The sequence below is a fragment of the Pelobates fuscus genome, chromosome 4, assembly GCF_036172605.1.
Source record: "Pelobates fuscus isolate aPelFus1 chromosome 4, aPelFus1.pri, whole genome shotgun sequence".
Taxonomy (NCBI): domain Eukaryota; kingdom Metazoa; phylum Chordata; class Amphibia; order Anura; family Pelobatidae; genus Pelobates; species Pelobates fuscus.
Window position 1 is genome coordinate 31,290,644 of NC_086320.1, and position 23,757 is coordinate 31,314,400.

At 42.4% G+C, this 23,757-nt stretch overlaps 1 protein-coding gene across 2 annotated transcripts in view; it reads right to left on the bottom strand.

The window, feature by feature from the left end:
• EFR3A (EFR3 homolog A) overlaps window positions 1-20,515 on the bottom strand; it is a 151,976-nt gene extending 131,461 nt beyond the window's left edge. For both annotated transcript variants that reach the window (XM_063451046.1, XM_063451045.1), the window contains exons 1-2: window positions 20,451-20,515; window positions 7,709-7,765 (exon numbers count right to left, since the gene is read on the bottom strand). In XM_063451046.1, coding sequence (XP_063307116.1) covers window positions 7,709-7,718 — 10 coding nt within the window. In that variant the 5' untranslated portion in view covers window positions 7,719-7,765; window positions 20,451-20,515. The remainder of the gene's footprint in view (window positions 1-7,708; window positions 7,766-20,450) is intronic.
• Between the last annotated feature and the right edge of the window lie 3,242 nt (window positions 20,516-23,757).

Genomic DNA, 23,757 nt, shown 5'->3' on the forward strand with positions numbered 1-23,757 from the left:
CTATTGACACTGGCAGGAGTAGACAATGCCTTAGCCAGGTACCTTAGCCAGTAATCCTCCTCAACTAAGTCATGATTTTATCCCTGATGCAGACCTGCCCATCAGCAATCCGGGACATAGACAGGTGGGAATCAGACGTACTTCTCTATTCTGGAATAGAGGGACTTGGTGAAAATAAACCAATTCAGAGTGCCGGGAATGGCCCTTGCGCTGGGACTTTGAGACCCCTGCCTAACATAATATGTGCTGTGGGCATACAGGTTTAATGCCAAAGATTGACTCACGGGTGGGGGCTGGACCGTATATATTTAAAGTAAAATCTGTACATTTGCTAGTATTTCTCCTATTTAAGCAGACGTTCTGTTTGGTATAACTGGTAAACTGTAAAACATCCCTTATTGAACTCACACTTCACTTAAAAGTCAGAGAAATCAGTAGAGACAAGGGCAAATAAAACATAATAAGTAGCAGTATATTCTAGGCTGCCTATTAAGCTATTAAAAACCAATAAAAACAGCTAATCATGGAACACGCCAATTTTTCTGCCAACAACTTAATTAGGATTACAATTATGTGCAATTAGCATATTAAAATATCAGACAGTGCCGAAAACAAAGAGGCTGTTTGCTGCTAAATCCAAAATAATGAAGCTGAACAGGAATTCAATAGCTTTATTTTTGTGTATTAAAAGCTAAATATCATTCGGCATGCTAAAGAAAAAAATGAATTATTTTAGTAAAAACAATACCCAATTTAAGACCCACACAGAATAGAATTAACTAATAAAAGACCGTTATATTAGCTTGTTTGGCTTAAACCCAAATCAAGAGGTCACGGTGATGAAAGCAAATTAAAATCTGCCCGGTATTGTATCACTCGTGACTGTTTAAACAAGGAATAAATTTTTCTTACTTGTAAACTAAATATATAGAAAAGGGGAAGTGTGCTGGAACTGAGCTCACCAGCTTTCATCAAATGTAGTTTATTGAAGCTCTAATATTAGAGAAATAAAAAATATCCAGACTGCATATAGAGCAAAATAAAAAAATAAATAAATGCAGGTTTTATTATTCCACAGAATGGGCTTCAACGATGTTAGGATGGCATGCAACGTCCTAACGTTTTGGTGTGAGCAGGGTTAAAGGACCACTATACGCACCCAGACCACTTCAGCTCAATGAAGTGGTCTGGGTGCCAGGTCCCTCTTGTTTTAACCCTGCAGCTGAAAACATAGCAGTTTCAGGGAAACTGCTATGTTTACATTAAAGGAACACTATAGTCACCTACATTACTTTAGCTAAATAAAGCAGTTTTAGTGTATAGATCATTCCCCTGCAATTTCACTGCTCCATTCACTGTCATTTAGGAGTTAAATCACTTTGTTTCTGTTTATGCAGCCCTAGCCACACCTCCCGTGGCTATGATTGACACAGCCTGCATGAAAAGAAACTGGTTTCACTTTCAAACAGATGTAATTTACCTTAAATAATTGTATCTCAATCTCTAAATTGAACTTTAATCACATACAGGAGGCTCTTGCAGGGTCTAGCAAGCTATTAATATAGCAGGGGATAAGAAAATCTTAATTAAACAGAACTTGCAATAAAGAAAGCCTAAATAGGGCTCTCTTTAAAGGAAGTGTTTATGGAAGGCTGTGCAAGTCACATGCAGGGAGGTGTGACTAGGGTTCATAAACAAAGGGTTTTAACTCCTAAATGGCAGAGGATTGAGCAGTGAGGCTGCAGGGGCATGTTCTATACACCAAAACTGCTTCATTAAGCTAAAGTTGTTCAGATGACTATAGTGTCCCTTTAATCCGCGATTTACACAGAGTAAATTGCACTTATTTGACGCTGGTGGTTCATGAAAGATCCCCATAGGAAAGCATTTCAAAATGCTTTCCTACGGGCGGGTTTGAATGTGCATTCGGCTCCACTCGGGAGCTGACGTCAATGGAGGAGGAGAGGTCACCAGTGCAGAGTGGGAGCCCGGCGCTGGATTAAAGTAAGCAAATATATGGTTAATTAAGCATTTATTCGCCGCAGAACGGCGCCCTAGTCACCATTTAGGTGACTAGGGCTCTAAAGGGTTAGGAATAACGCTATAGTGTTCCTTTAAATCCCTGCTTGCATCAGGAAGAGTCTGGAATCAATCAATACCAGGGCTCCCCACTGTCAGCTGAGGCCCTATTTAGTGGCCCCAGACAGACAGATGAGCTGTATGCAGCCCTTTAAATCTGAGCCTGCCCTGAGTCTGAAATGCCCCCTACCAATTACGATCAGTGCTGGGATTTGCCGGCTGACCCCGGCCAATCACAATGTGATGGCAGGGACAGTATGCCGGAGATGCAGCATGGGAGGGAGATCTCCCTCTCATGCCACATTCAACCAGTAGACTGCTCATAAACCCCTCTCTACTGTTTTAGCTTTCAAATTACTCCGCTAACGTTTAGAGTTAGCATTAGGTGTAGGGTTGTTCGGATCAGTTAAGGGTTAATACTGGGCTAATGTTAATGTTGTTATTTGGTTAGGGATAGTGTTGGTTTAAGGTTAGGGGAGGGTGTACAGTTAAAATTACAAAAAAAACAAATTTCCTTAAAAAATAATAATAATAAAAACATAACAGGCCAATAGAATTTATACACGTGAACAATGCAGAATTAATATTGTACCCGTAATCTCCTATAATTAACTGCCTAATAACACTGTCAATTTCTTTCTAGGTTTGAATCTTAGACCATTTTTCATGCAAGCAAATGGAACGGTCAGTGAAAATTGGAAAGGTTACAACAGAAAAACAAGAGGACTTCGCACAAAGGGTGACATTCTGCTATTTTACACTGATTGTTGATAAGCTACCTAATAACGGTACAGTCGTTTTCTCTGATTTTAGTTATTTTCTTAATAGTGACACTGGTAAAATGTTATTGTTGAAGTGTTTGCATGGTGGCTTGAGATAAACTCTTAATCAGAAATGTTATATGCACAGTTGCCAGCACTATGTAGCAGTAAAATTATATCAGAAATAAAGCACCATCATGTTTTATTGTTTATGATCAGTGCACTTTAAGAGGATTTCAGCTAAGCTTTTCTTTAGGAAATTGGTAGCCAGCAGGCATCCCTCCATATGTTGTAGTGTTACATCTCCCATGATGCATTGCATGCCTTCTGAGCTGGCAAAGCACCATGGGATTTATAGTCCCTATAACAGAACTAGGGCTGCTAGTGCTTTAGGCAACGAAAGGATGCTTGGATGAGGATAAAATGTAATTTACGGATGTAAAGAGATTAGAGAGTATAAAAATTCAGTGCGTTCACACATTAGGTCACAATAACCTTATGTTTATCGTACCAGCTACAAATTTGTCACACTGCTGATGTGTGTGCTGTGCAGATCTGTTTTATCACACTGCCACACAGATTTAAATGAGAATAACTTCACTTTCAAAACCTAAAGCTCTGGTTAAAACTATGTTGTAGCCCCGTTAAAAGAAAACAAAAAACGAACAATTCCATGCTGCGACGTGAAGGGAATCGGTCACCAATGAGCGGTTGCGATTTCCTATTACATCACAGCAGAAGATGCTATTGCAGCACTTACCATTTTGAGGTGTACTATGGAGGTATGCAAACCGTGCTGCACTTCTTGGTAATCCACACTGGGATATTCCCACAATGCTCTGCGCACTAGTGTGCTGTGGCGTTAAGATACCTGCACTGCTCTTCAGGTCAACCAGTAACGTGATCTGTGCTACAAACGCGTACTGGCCATCATATTCACATAGTGCCACTATACAGTCACGAGAAAGATCTATTTAACATGTGGAATGATGTGAAGTTTCTTTTTCATCTGTTGCTTCACTCATAGCAAACAAAAAGATTAAACAAAATTAAAATAGAAAGATTTATGTTTTTCAAAACAAAAAAAAAACACAGAGAGACTATTTTAAATGCCATCTGTTGTCAATGACGACTGCTTTCCTTTAAAGACAAAAATTGCTTGGCCATCAATCTAATGTTACATAAATGTAGTTATAGGACATATATAACTTAGTAAATAAAAACTGCAAAATAGAAAACGTTATACTGGTGTGTAAATCTGTAATATCTGTTGCTAGAGTTGTTGTGGGGATTCACAGATTACAGTTAACATCACTATTAAATTATTTAAACACCTTCCGCTTTTAAAACAATGCATTATTAAAACATTCTTAATTAAGCATATCCTTAGTGGCCAAGCAGAGGAATAAAATTATTGTACCACTAAATTAAATATTATTAATTATAGCAAGGCTGCATATGATGCATACCGTGTCAACCAATGCCCTGTGTGTCTACTATATACATGCCTGCTACCTGAACAGAAAACAATATAAAATTGTGCTGTATCTTCAGAATCATCTTATATAAAATATAAATCACAGCCAATATATGTAAAATATACTTTGGTCTAAATCAAAGGACTGACTATAGCCTTTCAAGAATCACACAAAAACTGAGCATTGCTCTAACTTGCTAAGACGCCTAACACTTGTATGGCATAATTGGAATTAAAAGTTTGGCCATCCTTTGAGTAGCGCATAATGGATTCTGTGTAAATATGCTGTGAGTCTATGGTTGGCCTCCCACGGTTTGACAAATTTCAGGGCTCTCCCCAGCACCGATAGACTGCCTTCTCTGTAGCAAAACTGGTAATTAAAACTACACTTCCTCGTTATTATATACATATCCATCCTATCTTGCACAGCAAGAACAGGCTGAGAGCTCTATGTGTGGTCAAGAATACATCGTGCTAGGCAAAACCACCATCGGATTTACAGAACAAAATATACTTCTGGGTCTATCCAGTGAAATGGGTTTACATTTCATAATCCAATGCACAGGATTCTGGGATTGATCCATGATCATTCTGGCAAGCGCATGTATCTAACTAACCAACATAGCTGTACCTTAAACCTGTATGTTGAGAGCACAGAGATACAAGATAGGTTTTCTAATAGTGCATATGATTAGCTATAGTTGTTTTTAGCAATTCAGCCAGAATGCTGTATACAAAGTGTATTGTTTAAAAGGGCCACCGTATCATGTTTGCACTATAGGTGTCCTTGAAATTCACTTCACATTCTTCAAAGACATGAAAGCTCACTTTGCAATTCCGTAAGACTGGCGCCATGGAAAGAAGGTGATGCATCAACAATATACTAAAATAGCATACTCTAAAGTGGCTTCAACAGACATTTTAAGGGAAATAATGCTGGGAACTGCGGCGCACTGTAATGTATTTCTAAGTTTTAAAGCTACAAGATAATTCGGTGTGCCATCTCCAACACTCGTTCTATAACCTCAGGAAAGGAATTTATCTGAGAGAAGCAGAGAAGCTTAGCAAATGTATTACACAGAAATAAAATCATCAGTCCTCCAGTAACGAAAGCCAATCTTTTCCAGACAGTAACTAAAACGAGAAGCATAAATGCACCACCATGCTATATACGCAGAACGAGAATCTGCACGGCTTTTACATAAGTGTGATAACTACGTTTTCTTTTCGGGAAAAAGAGCATATGTACAGTATAGAGTTCTACGTAAAGCAGTAGAAAGTGGCAACAATGTTTAACTCTAAAAAGACCAATATGTCATCATAACATATATTCCTTTAAGATCTTATTCTAAAATGGAATGTCCCACTCAATTAACAACAATAGGGTTGAATAGAGTTGTTAACACAAAATGTTCCTAAGCTACTAGTCTGTAATTTCCTCTTTAGATCTCAACCATTTTGGACTCAATCAAAGGGAAGATATATTGAAAATAATTATTTAAGAGAACATGCCAAGCACCATAACCACTATGGCAAGTCCCTGCCTCTTACATAATCACTTATGTTAAAGCTTCTCTGTAACTCGACTGATTCTTCTTTTCTTCCGGATTCTTATTCCGCTCTTCTTTTTTCTTCTTTTTCTACTAAATACATAAAGCAAAGTAGGGACTGCTTTTCCCTACGCCTGAAATATCTTGACAAAAGGTGGAGCTACCGCTGTCAAGTTTTTTCATTTCCCAGCCATCGGGGGAAAAGCGGATTATCTAAAGAGGCTCTAGCGGGATCCTCCATAAACCTCAATGCTATACTCTTGCAGTACAGACATGTGCTCCTAGCTAATGAAACACCAGGCTTTGAAGATAACCCACCAGATGCTGATGGCGGCAGTAAAGCTTACCTTCCTCTGCACCTCCGGGCCACCTCACACCAAGTGATAATGTCACCATCAAGGGTCTTTGCAAAATATGCAAATACCACAATAAGGTGACAGACAGTTTTAATAATTTTAGTTGCTTAATAAGGAACATGAATTTCCAAGCAATCCAGGACTCATTTGGATATTTTGGAAAAGCTCCAATTCAGGGCTAAATCAAGGCAGTGCCGAGGGTGAGAATTTCTTAACTTGCAGAATTATAGCAAACTCATAACTTAGTGTATCACCCTGCAGATGCATAATTCAAATAACAAACAAAATCCTTTCATGCTTACAATACCTAGCACAGTCACAGAGGCCCTTAATCCTACATTGATATCTACTGGAACTATGCCCCAAAATTGAAAACCATAAAAAGGCAAGATAGCTATTAAGTTAACATATTTGAACAATTCCAGTGCACAAAATTATATCCAAGAAATAAAATAACAAATCTGGAACATTTATCCTGATTGGTCCAAAAGAAGAGTTTACTGCAACAGACAACATCATTTGTGTGCCCCCCAAAATAAGGAGATGATCTCATACATTGTGATTGTCTGGCTTTACAGAAAACCTATCAGACTGTGTCAGTGGGTAAATCTGGGCACGAATCCCATTCAAGACATGTCACATAATTAGGAACGGCAGTCTGTATAACTGTGATTTGTGTACCAAGTCTGACAACCTATTGGGAAACACATTCTATGAGTTCCATCATATGTATTCTCCAATTACAAAGGGATTCAATGATTGAAGGGATCCTTCTGCTATATTGAAATCTGCAAAGCTTCCTTCTTTAAACATGGCTCCCTCTGCAGTGTTTTCTTTTTTCATATATTTAACCCACCAAAATCAGTTTCAAGTTCTGTTTTGTTTTCCACCTGGTAAGCAGCCTAGACCTGCAAGACAGCTTCTTCAATGGCACACAGAGAGCTAAATGACGCTGACCTAAAAATGTAAGATTCGCTCAGCCTCGCTACAATTCTTACTGCTAAACGGCAGGCTGCCAGGGCTGCAGGAGAAAAGAACAGCACTGTGTGGTCCTTAAAATAAGAGATATCTCAGAAAAGCTAAAAAGAGCACAACACAGAGTTAGGCTGGAAGTCAAATGAAAAACGCAGCTTAACTGAGAAAGCCAGCGAGACAAATCTACGGTAATTTTTCTTCTTCTTATAACTGGTTATCTAGTAAATCCCAGATGCGTCGGAATAAAAGCTGCTTTTATTCAAAAGTCCCTCACGATTATCAATTCTGAGAATGTATTTTGAACATAAAAGTTATATAAATATTTTACCATTAATGAAGCACTGTGTGCCCTACTTATATAAAAATAAATGAAGAAATATCCTATAAAAACCTAGACATGAGATCTAATTAACAAAAACATTACTATGTATAATGGAAACGGCATTAGTAAAATTAATTCAATATTACAAAAAAAAAAATTATAGTGAAAATTATTCATTGACTACCTACCTGCAGGCATTTTTGAAATTTTTTTTTCTTCTTACAGCAGAAAAGGAATTGCAAAGCCTAGAAAAAGAGAACAAATGAGAAATATATTAGACAATGAATATCTAATAAAGCATAATAATGCAATTCTATTCATGACAGAACATTGCATTCTTTTTTAACAAAATAAGTACAGCTAAAAAGACTCAGTCAGTTGCACAGCCATTAAATGGTGGCCCACATATGAAAAATATGAACAAGCCAACTTGCACAAATGAATAGAACAGTCCGAAGACTCCTTTTAAGGGTTGACTTGAGCTAGGGTGTTCCAACAATACCGTCATGCATTGGGAATAGTTAGTATACAGTAAGCATAAAGCATTATCAATATGGCTGAGATTGGGGCACCCTTGAATACATTTGGTTAATATAAAATAATTCTTAAAGCGGGTTATATTAAACGGGCCAAAGTGTCCCAGGGATTGCTAGGCAATACACTATACTGCAGAGAGCTTTAGAGGTTAGATTACTCTGAGTGTCCCTGAAAATTGGTATAATACGGTCATTGCAGGGAGTAGCAACTAATGGGGGAAAATCCCAAATATGCTTCATCCTATCCTTGCAGGAATTGTGCAAACCCCACTAATTCTTGACAGCATTAATCCCACGTGACCCAATCTAGGCGGGACAGTCGCTATTTTCTGCCCAAATCCCTCTGACCCTCTTTTCTAGGAGCTCTATATTGTTGGTGTGTCTGCGTGTATAACAGAGCTCCACAGCAATAACACTCCCAGTAATGTGTCTGCGTGTATAACAGAGCTCCACAGCAATAATACTCCCAGTAATGTGTCTGGGTGTATAACAGAGCTCCACAGCAATAACACTCCCAGTAATGTGTCTGCGTGTATAACAGAGCTCCACAGCAATAATACTCCCTGTAATGTGTCTGGGTGTATAACAGAGCTCCACAGCAATAATACTCCCAGTAATGTGTCTGCGTGTATAACAGAGCTCCACAGCAATAATACTCCCTGTAATGTGTCTGAGTGTATAACAGAGCTCCACAGCAATAATACTACCAGTAATGTGTCTGAGTGTATAACAGAGTTCCACAGTAATAATACTCCCAGTAATGTGTCTGAGTGTATAACAGAGCTCCACAGCAATAATACTCCCAGTAATGTGTCTATGTGTATAACAGAGCTCCACAGCAATAATACTCCCAGTAATGTGTCTGGGTGTATAACAGAGCTCCACAGCAATAATACTCCCAGTAATGTGTCAATAATACGACAAAAGGAAAGAAAATGGGAAAAAGGAGAACCACCCATTAAAGGTGGGTGGAGTCCATTCCCACTTCTAACTACTCCCTTAGGTATAGGGTCACAAAAATATGGTAATAAATCTTTATTTCTAGTAATGGGTAAACAGGTTTACCTAACAAAAAAACATATATTGGACTTTAATTTTAATGTTTAAAAAGGATAATAGATATACCCTAGCAGAAGTGTTAAAGTGATTGGTGAACAAATTCACCCCAAAAAAATATAAAGATAATAAATAAAAATAAAACACACCCTAACAAAAGTGTTTTAAAGTGGAAGATGCAACAACATCTATTAAAAGTCTGGAAATGTTCCCATGTAGGTACCCAAATTATGTTATAGGGGGCAGGGATGGGTAGGAGTACAGAGACCTAAAAAAAGGATCAAAGTAACCAGCATACACCTCCCCTATATCGGGTAGAGCTAATAGTCAGATTCTAGCAATACAAAGCAGTAAAAGTAATGGAGAGCGGATAAATGCTGCGAAAGCGGCGGTAAAGGTATAAGGAACTGGTACCAAACGTATTTACTTAACATAGATGTGAACAAATCTTTCTCACGTTCTGTTTAGCTGTTAATATGTCTCGGATCTGTTCAACTATTCCTCCGTGTGATAAGTGACACCATGGGGGAGTGAACAGTCCTACCAGCATACACTTAGTGAGAAATACCTCTATTTCAATGTCCTTAACCAAATACCCAGCTCACATCCACAACAGCTGCTGCTTCAACGCAGCCTCTTGCTATCCCTCAAAACTTGAAAAGTGGGACCAGCGGCTAGCAGCAGATAGAGAGTAGCGGAGAGGTAAGTACAGTAGTTACCAGTATGGACGTATAGGAGAATAAGGATCCCAGCGGATACAAAGTAAACTACCTATAAATACGCCCTGAACTAACTGACTACCTTGTAGCAAACTCAAACTGCTGCTTCGAGGCAGCCTAATGGTATCCCTCAAAATAATATGCTAGAATCGGCGTAGACATAGTGGGAGCCCAGGTGGGTCAAAACTTCAGAGTGAATGCATCAGTAAGGAGCAAGCCCGCAAGCTCGACGCGCGTTTCGGCGTTACTGGACGCCTTTCTCAAGAGCTACTCAGTGTGAGTTCCCGGACCTGTTTATAAGGGGGGTCTAATCCCTCCCCTCCTTGGTAATCATCCAATCCGTACTTTCTTGAGTTTAGGTGGATTTCGCCACCCACTCCCTCTCCAGGCCAATCCTGGAGGGGTCGGTGGGCGTGTTTGGAAAAAGGGGGCATCACTGCTGAACTGGTGCAGGGCCCTTATATCCCTAAGGGGGATGATTACCAATGGTTTAAACTGTGAAAACACAAAGTGTTGCACAGTGTCCATAGTGCATAAATCATGTCTATGACTCAGTAAAGGTACAGAGTCAGTCAAAATCAAAAGGGGATCATTGAGGCAGAAGTGTAAAGTCTGTCTGTATATCGTCAGGCAGGGGATGTAATTGCTCCATTATAGGGAGCTGAGTGCCTCTCCGGCAATATGGCCTGGATACAAAGTGTCCCCTAGTGCAGGGGACCTGTTACTTTTGTGTCGAGGTAGTCATCCCCGCTGTGACGACAGTGGTCTGGATTGTAGTAGTGTAGATGTTGAACCAGTGTATAAAAGGTCCCCACTGAGGCACCTCATTCCAGAAGTGTACCTTATTAAGTCGATTAGGCATGGGTTAGTCACCTGTGGACAAGTAGCGATATGGTGGTCTTGTGAAAATTGTTAGTATTACCATGAACTGTGTACTTATAATAGTCACTATAGATCAGCACACTGTATATTAGTTGCCAGTAAATTAACATTTAGAAAAAATATATAATATCAAGAAAGAAAAAAGGAAAATATGTATACTATAAGCACCTCAGTTTTGACTGGTGCCTGGTGCATCAAATAAATGGAGAGAAAGAAAACCCCTCATTTAGGCCTTTAGGGTTTAGGGTGTTCAATTTGTAGATCCACCTACACTCTCTTTGGCGTAGGATCTTATCATAGTCACCTCGTCTCTGTTCGCGTTTTACGAGTTCAAGGCCACAGAATCGTATATCTTTAGAGGACCCATCGTGGCATTCCTTGAGGTGTCTAGAGATTGGAGTGTCTAGGCGGTTTTTTGGGGACCTGACGTGTTCCTTAATACGTTCCTTGAGAGCCCGGAATGTTTTCCCCACATACATCATCTTGCAACTACAAGTGAGCAGGTATACTACCCCCATTGAATTGCAGTTGAAAAAATGGGGAATTTGGAAGGTTTGTTTGCCTTCACTGTCGCTTACGTTTTTGGAATCTCTAAGGATAAATCTGCAAGCCACACATCTGCCACAGGCATATGAGCCTGTTGGGATCTTGCGTCCCAGCCATGTGGGATTTGTGTTTTGTCTAGTTGAAAAGTGGCTGGGGACAAGAATATCTCTGAGGTTCTTACCTCTCCGGGCTGTTATGGAGGCTTGAGGGCTCAGTACATCCTTAAGATGGGTGTCTTTAAGGAGAATGGGCCAAAACTTCTGAATGGAATTTTTGACCTCGTTCCAGCCGGTATCGAAAGTCCCTATCATCCTGATTGTTTTCTTATTAATTTTGTCAGGGTAGGGTGATTCTGTCAATAAGTCCTCCCTGTCAGTTAACAGTGCCCTTTTATAGGCCCTCTTGAGGCACCTATTCGGGTACCCCTTCTCCTTGAACTGTTGTCTCAGAGCTTTGGCTTTCAATTGGAAGTCCGATGTATCTGTGCAATTGCGCCGCAGCCTGAGATATTGTCCTGTGGGAATACCCTGCTTTAAGGGGCTAGGATGAAAACTGTCCCATTTCAAAAGGGAGTTGGATGCAGATGGTTTCTTGAATAAGGTGGTATTTAGGGAACCGTCATTACAGACCGAAATAGTTAGGTCGAGAAAATTTAAAGTTGAGCCCCCAAATTCTGCAGTAAATCTAAGGTTATCTTCGTTGATGTTTAGGAGGGACACGAAATTGTCGAATTCCTCCCTAGTGCCCTGCCACACTATAATGACATCGTCAATATACCTGTGCCAAGAAATAATCTTGGATATAAAGGGGGAGAGACTGTCAGATGCCCTCAACTGTTCTTCCCACCAGCCCAGGTGGAGGTTGGCATACGATGGAGCACAAGCCGTGCCCATCGCCGTACCTCTCACCTGGTGGTAGTACTTATTGTGGAACAAGAAGTAATTATGGGATAGAATGAAGTTGAGAAGTTTTAGAGTAAAAGTAGTGTGTGCTTGATATTCAGGGCCTCTTCTGTCCAAAAAGTGTTTGACATGTTGAATCCCTCTTTGGTGAGGGATGGAGGAATAAAGTGCCTCAACATCGAGGCTACAAAGGTTTGCAGTTGGTTCTATCTTTTGATTAAGAAGTAAAGATAGAGCCTGTTTTGTATCCCTGATGTATGAGGGTAAACGTTCGACAAAAGGTCTGAGGATCTGGTCAATATAAAGGCTGCCGTTCTGGGTGAGATTGTTGATCCCAGAAACTATTGGGCGGCCTGGTGGATCCTCCAAACATTTGTGGATTTTCGGCAGGCAGTAGAAGGTTGCTATCCTTGGTTGACGGTTGAGGATAAAGTGATATTCCCCATCCGATAGCAACCCTCCACTGCGGCCATCGTCCAAAATTGCTTTGTAACTCTGGAGAAAAGTATTGGTAGGGTCAGAAGGGATGATCCTGTAGGTATCTTCATTATTCAGGACCTTCTTCACCATTTTCTCATAGTTAGATGTGTCCATGACTACAACATTGCCCCCCTTGTCTGCCTGTTTAATGATCACATCATTGTTATCTTTAAGTGATTTAAGGGCCGTCTGTTCTTTTTTGGACAGATTGTCGTGAGGAAAGGAGTGGAGGTTGTTATATTGTATACCCTCAATCTCGCTCTTGACAGCCTCAAGGAATAAATCAATATTTCTGAAAGATGAAAAGTTGGGAGTAAAGTGACTTTTAGGTTTTAATTCAGTGTGTTTAAATGATGGTTGTATATCATTCTCGTCAAGGAGGGAGACTAGAGTGTTTAGACAATCAATGTCCCTACCAGAGAGACCTAGAGATTTAGCCTTCTTCTCTTTGTTCAATTCGTGAAATTTGTGAAGTGCCAGCTTCCGTATGAATAGATGTAAATCTTTAATCCATATGAATCTATCGAAAGCTGGAGTGGGGACAAATGAAAGGCCCTTTTCCAAGATATTAAGCTGAAATTTATCTAGTTGACATGATGATAGGTTAATTACTTGTAATTTTGGAGTATAGGTGGTTTTAGGTATAGGGTCAGGTCTTAATACCGTCTTCTTCTTCCCCCTCTCCTCCCCTCTCTGTCTCTCCCTCTGTCCCTGTTTCTGGTTTGGAACCGTGTTTGATAGTTGGGAAAATCTTCCTGTTGGCTTATTTCTAAAAAATCCACCCCTTTGTTTTTTAGAATGCTACGGGGGTTGGCAGGGTTAGAGGGGGTTTGAGTCGGGGGTTGTGAGTTCGACGGTATATTATTGGAGTCAGGGTCAGAAGAGTCATAATCGGAAGTTAGGTAGTTTTCAGAGTTTCGTCTCAGGCGGCGGGTGGGGAAATTGTAAATATTACCGGTTTGATAATCCCTAGAGTCTCTGAGAAATTTCTGATGCTTCCTAAATTTAATTGACTCCTGATACCTTTCCAGGTTTAGCTTGAGTTTACTTTCAAGGGGTGGGAAAGTGGGTTCCCCTTTGAACTGGTTTAGTTTTTCTATTTCCTCTCCAAGTTTTAAGTTGGTGTTGTCTAGTTTAGCTTTCTCAAATGTACATATAATTTCCATAAACCTTCTTGAGCAGGTTCCAGCTGAGAGTTCCCACTCTTTCATAAAATCAGAGTTATCGGTGTAAGCTGTGGGAGTGTTCCTTACTCTGAGACCCCTCGGGATCATATCTTTCTTGATATAGTTTTCTAAAGAGGATATTTCCCAACATGTCCTAATTTGTTGTTTGTAAGTTTTAGTTACTGTATTAAAGGACTGATTAATGTCGGGAGAAGCATAGTTATTTTCAAGATTATCATTGGAAAATACATTTTCAGCGTCTTTGCACCATGTATTGAAATCCTGCTTATTAGATAAAAAACCAGCCATAGTGTTTGAAGTGACGTGTAACCTAGGTATTGAAACCTTAAAGTTGTGACCCTATACCTAAGGGAGTAGTTAGAAGTGGGAATGGACTCCACCCACCTTTAATGGGTGGTTCTCCTTTTTCCCATTTTCTTTCCTTTTGTCCTATTTTTGTCTAACCGGGGTTAAGCCCCTACTACTCCCCGTAACCTCGCTGAAACTTAGATGTGATTCATCTTACATTCTAAGTCTCTTCTTTTTCTTGTGTCAATAATACTCCCAGTAATGTGTCTGAGTGTATAACAGAGCTCCACAGCAATAATACTCCCAGTAATGTGTCAATAATACTCCCAGTAATGTGTCAATAATACTCCCTGTAATGTGTCTGAGTGTATAACAGAGCTCCACAGTAATAATACTCCCAGTAATGTGTCTGAGTGTATAACAGAGCTCCACAGCAATAATACTCCCAGTAATGTGTCTATGTGTATAACAGAGCTCCACAGCAATAATACTCCCAGTAATGTGTCTGGGTGTATAACAGAGCTCCACAGCAATAATACTCCCAGTAATGTGTCAATAATACTCCCAGTAATGTGTCTGAGTGTATAACAGAGCTCCACAGCAAAAATACTCCCAGTAAATGTGTTTAGAAACCAGTTGGTGTAAATAAGATACAATGTTCTTGCTCTAAATTACATTTTAGTCGCATAAATTAGTAAAATTTCTCAGAGAATGTCCCTGTCCCTGGCAACACACCCACTCACACCCCTAAAATTAAAGTGTTACTGTTTGTCCATTTGAAATATTGGAACACATGTGACAACTCATCTGTCATGAAGGTGTTAAACATCAAAGGAAAGTCAACAAAACAGCGATGGGGGGGGAGGAGGTTACAAGACATACATCTATATATAGAATAGAGCAGATAATCCGGCTTTAAGAATAGGCATTGCCCATCACGATTCCACAAATCCCTTACAGAACTGTTAAAGGATGGCAATCAAGAATCTTTCAATTAGAATCACACTGCTTCTCTCAACTGGTGTCTTGCTCTTACCGGTTTAAAATCTGGGACAACACTTATCAAACATTTATTTATTATTTTAAAAGCCAGATCTACAAACTCTATAGCCAAGATAATTTGTTTTTCCAGTCAGAGCCAGGCAAGAGGTACATTTATAGAGCTTTATTTAAAATAAAATAAAAAAGCTGGGTGTTAGTAGTAATATGTATAGGAATGCCTGTTGTGTAACTCCTTGGCCTGGTCAAGTCATAATCTTAGGTATTTTAAGGATAAGTCCAATTATTGCAGTATCAACATCATCCTATATAGCAGTGCTTCCCAATTAGTGTTCGGCAACACCCTGGGGTTCCACGAGAACAAAACTGGGTACTACAGATAGTACTACAATCTGTTTACTATCTGTAGAAATCAGTGTATATAGCATATATAAAAAATATATATATATAGCTTTGCTCCAAAAGTACAAAAATCGGTTTAAGTTGTTACACAATAGTGTCCCAGTGAGAACTTGGCTGAGAGTGATTGGCTGACACTCATGAGCTGGCCTGGCAGAGATGTCCAGAAAAAGTGACTGTTGTCCGTGGATCACAGGTAAGTTGTACAATCCGTTAGCAAATGATTTTCCTACTTACACTGGAGGAACGCCAGAGGAATCTTGGCACCATAACCACTGGAGCGATCTGTAGTGGTTATGGTGCTTATAGTGTTAATTAATGGCACAAAAAAATTATGTTTATTTCATAAAGTATTCCTTTAAAAGAAAATACTTTTGGAGGAGATTTATCAAGGCAAAATAGGTTCTGGATGCAGAGTACTGAATGTTAATTGAAATTCTATTGATCTCCACAGTGATTGTTCACAATATAGCAATTTGTCCTATATGGCAGTTTGCATAATTTACTAAGACCCCCACGTTGACTGCTGGAGGAATGATGATGGGGTAGGAGAAGGGGAGTTTTACTTAACTGAACCGGTCCCTTGCATGCATCGTCATCTTGATCCACCGCATCTGCTTCAGCTGCCAGGAGTACACTTGTACATGCAAGCAAATACAGTACTGATGTCTATAGAAGATCCTACGAGAACGCGGGATCCTTAGCAGACACAGCTGCTTTCCCTACAGCCAACACTGGTGACGGCTGGGGAAATTGACTAGCTGGACAAAAGTTAGCACCGCCTTTTTGTCAAGCAATCCCTACTTTGTTTAATAATATGTTTTGTCTGGGTTGGGATTTTAGTAAAATTCCAACACAGGCAATGTGAGTATTTCATAAACATCCTATCTTTATTAAATACTTATTTTGGAAGGGGGAGATAAAGCCGCTTAAAAACAAACCAAAAAAAAACAATCAGAAACAGTGTTAATGGGTTTTCATCCTGTGAATTTGCAATATAATCAGAAGGGAGGACCTTAAAAGAATCACTTATAATATAAGCTACCTTGAGCTGATCGCCCTGCACAGCCTTGCTCACCTGACGCAGAGAGAGCTTCAGATTGGGCTGTAGTGAGAGCAAAACAAATGGTACCAGGTGGGCCAAATGTATGTAAATAGTTAGATCATCCTATAATGATTACAGGGGGGTTCAAATTAACCAGGGATGCTTAAGAGAAATGCATACAACGTGTCTGAATTATAAAATAAAAAAATCACTGCTACCCTAAAAAAAAAGCATCATTGTTTGTGATCATCCCCTGTGAAAATACATTACTGAAACTACACATAACCATGCTTGTAAAAAGACTGGCTAATTCCGTAATGCAAACAACAGTCTGATCACATTTATTATAGTATAAAACCAAATAAAATATAAAATATAATCAGGTACGGTACAATTAACTTGTCATTTTCAGATGTTATCGCAGAAAATGGGGAGCAAACAACATATGGAATTTATTGAATTAAAATCTAATCCATTATTTTGCATAACATCCTTTTACCTAAATACAATGTTCCGTGACATACCCTCACAAATGCCCTAAAAAGACAGGGGCAAAGTTTATTACTCCGTCTAGCAGTTATGGGCAACAACTCCAATTCCATTTAGTCAGTAATAAAGTTTACTAAACAGAATTGCTTTTGTAGTCCGCAAGTGCTAGCATAACAGAGGTCTACCTCCAATATACAATTCAGTGGGTAGCTCTGTGTTTTAATTAACTTTACCCGATAGGCACAGTCTACCACTGATAAAGCTGTGGTGTGACACCACCCATAATTCTCTGGGAAGTCAACCATTTAGCTGGCTCAGATGTTGGGGTGGGGAAGAAACTTTAGCTTTCCACTTTTTTTTAGCTGGCATTATGTGCCACCACTACTCAGGACTGCAACTGTTATCATGCTGAGCCAAACAAGCGGCAGGTAAGTGTTCTTATCTCCTTACAAATTTACTCAGCTAGATAGAGTGGGAATTCCTGTATGTGAGTACTGGATGAGTGCTGGCTGAGCATGATAGAGGTTACAGCTTTCTTTCCCATTCCCTTCCACTTCCCTCAGCTAAGTGAGGGCTTCTAGATGTCTGGCTGAGCATTATAAGAGTTATAACAGCAGTCTGTCCTTACCCTAACACTTCAAATCAGCTGAGGACTCTATGTCTCTTATAAATTGCTGAGCATAATAAGAGTTACAGTACAGAGGTTTTACTCTCACATACACTTTGCTCAGTTGAGTGAGAGCTTCCAGACATAAGGCTAAACATGACAGAGAGGTAAAGTGACAGAATCTTTCTACTCCCTTAGACTTCCTGATCACTGGCTGAGCGTGGTAAGAGTTATAGTATTATAGGCTCCCGTCTTCCCCTACACACAGCTGAGTATAGAATCACAGGCTTCTCACTTAGCTGAGTGGGGACTTCCTGATGCCAGGAACTCACTCACTAAGCTGAGTGGAGACTTCCTGATCTCTGATACTCATCTTAGTGGGGACTTCTTGATGCTAGGCACTCACTCACACACACAGCTGAGTGGGCACTTCTTGATCTCTGATATTCAGCTGAGTGGGCACTTCCTGATGCCAGGCACTCTCTCTCACTAAGCTAAGTGGGCACTTCCTGGTGCCAGGCTCTCTCCCTCTCACAAAGCTGAGTGGGCACTTCCTGGTGCCAGGCACTCTCTCTCTCACTAAGCTGAGTGGGCACTTCCTGGTGCCAGGCACTCTCTCTCACTAAGCTGAGTGGGCACTTCCTGATGCCAGGCACTCTCTCTCTCTAAGCTGAGTGGGCACTTCCTGATGCCAGGCACTCACTCTCTCTCTCACTAAGCTGAGTGGGCACTTCCTGATGCCAGGCACTCTCTCTCTCTCTCACTAAGCTGAGTGGGCACTTCCTGATGCCAGGCACTCTCTCTCTCACTCACTAAGCTGAGTGGGCACTTCCTGATGCCAGGCACTATCTCTCTCACTCACTAAGCTGAGTGGGCACTTCCTGATGCCAAGCACTCTCTCTCACTCACTAAGCTGAGTGGGCACTTCCTGATGCCAGGCACTCTCTGTCTCTCACTAAGCTGAGTGGGCACTTCCTGATGCCAGGCACTCTCTCTCACTAAGCTGAGTGGGCACTTCCTGATGCCAGGCACTCTCTCTCACTAAGCTGAGTGGGCACTTCCTGATGCCAGGCACTCTCTCTCTCACTAAGCTGGATGGGTACTTCCTGGTGCCAGGCACACTCTCACTCACTAAGCTGAGTGGGCACTTCCTGATGCCAGGCACTCTCTCTCACTCACTAAGCTGAGTGGGTATTTCCTGATGCCAGGCACTCTCTCTCACTAAGCTGAGTGGGTACTTCCTGATGCCAGGCACTCTCTCTCTCTCTCTCACTAAGCTGGGTGGGTACTTCCTGATGCCAGGCACTCTCTCTCACACTAAGCTGGGTGGGTACTTCCTGATGCCAGGCACTCTCTCTCACACTAAGCTGAGTGGGTACTTCCTGATGCCATGCACTCTCTCTCACTAAGCTGAGTGGGTACTTCCTGATGCCAGGCACTCTCTCTCTCTCTCACTAAGCTGAGTGGGCACTTCCTGATGCCAGGCACTCTCTCACTCACTAAGCTGAGTGGGCACTTCCTGATGCCAGGCACTCTCTCTCTCTCACTAAGCTGAGTGGGCACTTCCTGATGCCAGGCACTCTCTCTCACTAAGCTGAGTGGGTACTTCCTGATGCCAGGCACTCTCTCTCTCTCACTAAGCTGAGTGGGTACTTCCTGATGCCAGGCACTCTCTCACTAAGCTGGGTGGGTACTTCCTGGTGCCAGGCACACTCTCTCTCACTCACTAAGCTGAGTGGGCACTTCCTGATGCCAGGCACTCTCTCTCACTCACTAAGCTGAGTGGGTACTTCCTGATGCCAGGCACTCTCTCTCTCTCTCTCACACTAAGCTGAGTGGGTACTTCCTGATGCCATGCACTCTCTCTCACTAAGCTGAGTGGGTACTTCCTTAAGCCAGGCACACTCTCTCACTGAGTGGGCACTTCCTGATGCCAGGCACTCTCTCTCTCACTCACTAAGCTGAGTGGGCACTTCCTGATGCCAGGCACTATCTCTCTCACTCACTAAGCTGAGTGGGCACTTCCTGATGCCAAGCACTCTCTCTCTCACTCACTAAGCTGAGTGGGCACTTCCTGATGCCAAGCACTCTCTCTCTCACTCACTAAGCTGAGTGGGCACTTCCTGATGCCAGGCACTCTCTGTCTCTCACTAAGCTGAGTGGGCACTTCCTGATGCCAGGCACTCTCTCTCACTAAGCTGAGTGGGCACTTCCTGATGCCAGGCACTCTCTCTCACTAAGCTGAGTGGGCACTTCCTGATGCCAGGCACTCTCTCTCTCACTAAGCTGGATGGGTACTTCCTGGTGCCAGGCACACTCTCACTCACTAAGCTGAGTGGGCACTTCCTGATGCCAGGCACTCTCTCTCACTCACTAAGCTGAGTGGGTATTTCCTGATGCCAGGCACTCTCTCTCACACTAAGCTGAGTGGGTACTTCCTGATGCCATTCACTCTCTCTCTCTCTCACTCTCTCACTAAGCTGAGTGGGCACTTCCTGATGCCAGGCACACACTCTCTCTCTCTCTCTCTCTCTCTCACTCTCTCACTCTCTCACTAAGCTGAGTGGGCACTTCCTGATGCCAGGCACTCTCTCTCTCTCTTACTAAGCTGAGTGGGTACTTCCTGATGCTAGGCACACTCTCTCTCACTAAGCTGAGTGGGCACTTCCTGATGCCAGGCACTCTCTCTCTCACTCACTAAGCTGAGTGAGCACTTCCTGATGCCAGAAACTCTCTCTCTCACTCACTAAGCTGCTCCCTGGCTGAGGTTAGTAGGAGTCTGGCCCCCGGGTTACCTGGCAGGCAGGGAAGCCCCAGACCCGGATCCTGTCCCCGAGCTGCTGCCACTCACAGTGCCCCCGGGCTGCCAGCCGCTCTCACACAGCTCACTTCTCGCGAGATCCGGCCGAGCGTCCTGTCAGTTAGAGCGGGGATCTCGCGAGAGCCGGTGGTGAGGGCGGAAGCTGGCAGGAAGTGGCTTCCCGTGCCCGGTGTGCTGGAGCTGGCTGCATTGCGGGCAGAGGGGGCGGGGCGACAGGGAGGGCACTGCCAGCTCTGACTATTTATAGTCTGTTTTATAGTCTGTGCAATCTGCATCCATCTGGCCCCAGTGACAGCAAACAGTGACAGCAAACTGCAGCATGGACACCACCTGGGGGACCCAGTATTCACATATTAAACTGCATGGGGGACTAAACTACCTGGGGGACCAAGTATTCACATATTAAACTGCATGGGGGACTAAACTACCTGGGGGACCCAGTATTCACATATTAAACTGCATGGGGGACTAAACTACCTGGGGGACCCAGTATTCACATATTAAACTGCATGGGGGACTAAACTACCTGGGGGACCCAGTATTCGCATATTAAACCGCATGGGGGACTAAACTACCTGGGGGACCCAGTATTCACATATTAAACTGCATGGGGGACTAAACTACCTGGGGGACCAAGTATTCACATATTAAACCGCATGGGGGACTAAACTACCTGGGGGACCCAGTATTCACATATTAAACCGCATGGGGGACTAAACTACCTGGGGGACCCAGTATTCACATATTAAACTGCATGGGGGACTAAACTACCTGGGGGACCCAGTATTCACATATTAAACTACCTGGATGACTAAACTACCTGGGGGACCCAGTATTCGCATATTAAACCACCCAGGGCCGGTGCACGGATTTTTTCCGCCCTAGGCAAAAAGATTTTTGCCGCCCCCCCATATGTCCTGCCCACCATGTGACATCACAATGCCCCGCCCATATGCTCTGCCATATGGGCCAAAGCCAGTCTTCACAAAGTGTCTTTTATCTGAAAAGACAGTGTGTTTACATTAAAAAGCCTACAGGCACAGGCTATAGACACCAGAACCACTGCATTATGCTGTAGTGCTTCTGGTGACTATAGTATCCATTTAATGTGAGGTAAATTAGAGATTAGTGCCACTGATAATATATTGGATTGCCTACTTACCACCAGATGAGGACAAGAGGCTGATGATGGGCTCAGTCTGGCTCCACAGGTCTGGTGTAGAAGAGGCTCTCAACAATTAACGAACAGGAAGCAGCTCCATTTTTTAGGGCCCCTTACACAGCTCAAGGTCTGGGCCCCCAGGGGGCATACGCCTACAATGCCCACCCATAAATCCACCTACATGGCCCATCCATGAGTTGGGGATGTTTTATGTGTGCAATTTGTGTAAGGGATGTAGTGTGTTTATAGGGGATGTAGTGTGTGTTTGCGTGTAAGGAATGCATTGTATGTTTCTGTGTGTGTGTGTGTGTGTGTGTTTGTGTAAGGGGTGCAAGGTTTGTTTCTGTGTATGTAATTGAATGCAGTGTGTGTCTGTAAGGGGTGCATTAATTATGTAAGAGAACGTACGGGATGCATTGTGTGTTTCGGGTGTGTCTGTGTGTGAGTCGGAATACATTGTTTGTTTCTGTGTGTGTGTGGGGGGGGGGGAATGCATTGTGTATGTGTGTAGTGTAAAAGAGAGGGTTTGTGGGGTAGGATAGGGACTGAGAGGGGAACAGCTCTTTATTTCCCTGGGGGACTCAGTATTCAATTATTAAACTACCTGGGGGACTCACTATTCAATTATTAAACTACCTGGGGGACTCAGTATTCGATTATTAAACTATCTGGGGGACTCTGTATTAAATTATTAAACTACTTGGGGTACTCACTATTCAATTATTAAACTACCTGGGTGACTCAGTATTCGATTATTAAACTACCTGGGGGACTCCGTATTTAATTATTAAACTACTTGGGGTACTCACTATTCAATTATTAAACTACCTGGTGGACTCAGTATTCGATTATTAAACTACCTGGGGGACTCACTATTCAATTATTAAACTACCTGGGGGACTCAGTATTCAATTATTAAACTACCTGGGGGACTCAGTATGCGATTATTAAACTACCTGGGGGACTCAGTATTCGATTATTAAACTACCTGGGGGGACTCAGTATTCGATTATTAAACTACCTGGGGTACTCACTATTCAATTATTAAACTACCTGGGGGACTCCGTATTCAATTATTAAACTACCTCTGGGGACTCGGTATACTATTATTAAACTGCCTGGGGGACTCACTATTCAATTATTAAACTACCTGGGGGACTCCGTATTCAATTATTAAACTACCTGTGGGACTCACTATTAAATTTTTAAACTACCTGGGGTACTCACTATTCAATTATTAAACTACCTGGGGGACTCCGTATTCAATTATTAAACTACCCGGGGGCAGTGGCGGATCCAGAGCCTGATCTCGGGAGGGGCACTTGTAGATTATTTAAAAAAAATAATCCTAGCACAATAACCACTACAGCTCAGTGTAGTAGTTATGGTGCCAGTAGTGCCAGGACCCCACCCCAGAGTAAGTAGTCATACCGTTTAAGAACAGTTTGACAACTTACCTGGGGTCTGCTGGGATATAGGGCATAGGAGAAGTGGTGTGTGTTAGGGGTGCAGTGTGTGTGTGTGAAAGGTGCAGTGTGTGTGTGAGCGGTGAAGTGAGTGTGAGTGCGTAAGGGTGGCAGTGTGTGTGTTAGGGGGCAGTGTGTGTATGGGGGCACTGTATGTCTGTGTGGGGCAGTGTGTGTATGGGGGGGCACTGTATGTATGTGTGGGGCAGTGTGTGTATGGGGGGCACTGTGTGTGTGTTTGGGGCAATGTGTGTATGGGGGGCAGCAGTGTGTGTAGGGCACTGTGTGTTTATAGGTGTGCAGTGTGTGCGGGGCAGTATGTGTATGGGGACAGTGTTTGTGGGACAGTGTTGTATGGGGACAGTGTTTGTGGGGCAGTGTGTGTATGGGGGCAGTGTTTGTGGGGCAGTGTGTGTATGGGGGGCAGTGTGTGTATGGGGTCAGTGTGTGTATGGGGTCAGTGTGTGTATGGGGTCAGTGTGTGTAGTGTTTGTATGTGGGGCAGTGTTTGTGGGTCAGTGTGTGTATGGGGTCAGTGTGTGTAAGGGGTCAGTGTGTGTATGGGGCAGTGTTTGTGGGTCAGTGTGTGTAAGGGGGAAGTGTGTGTATGGGACAGTGTTTGTGGGGCAGTGTGTGTATGGGGACAGTGTTTA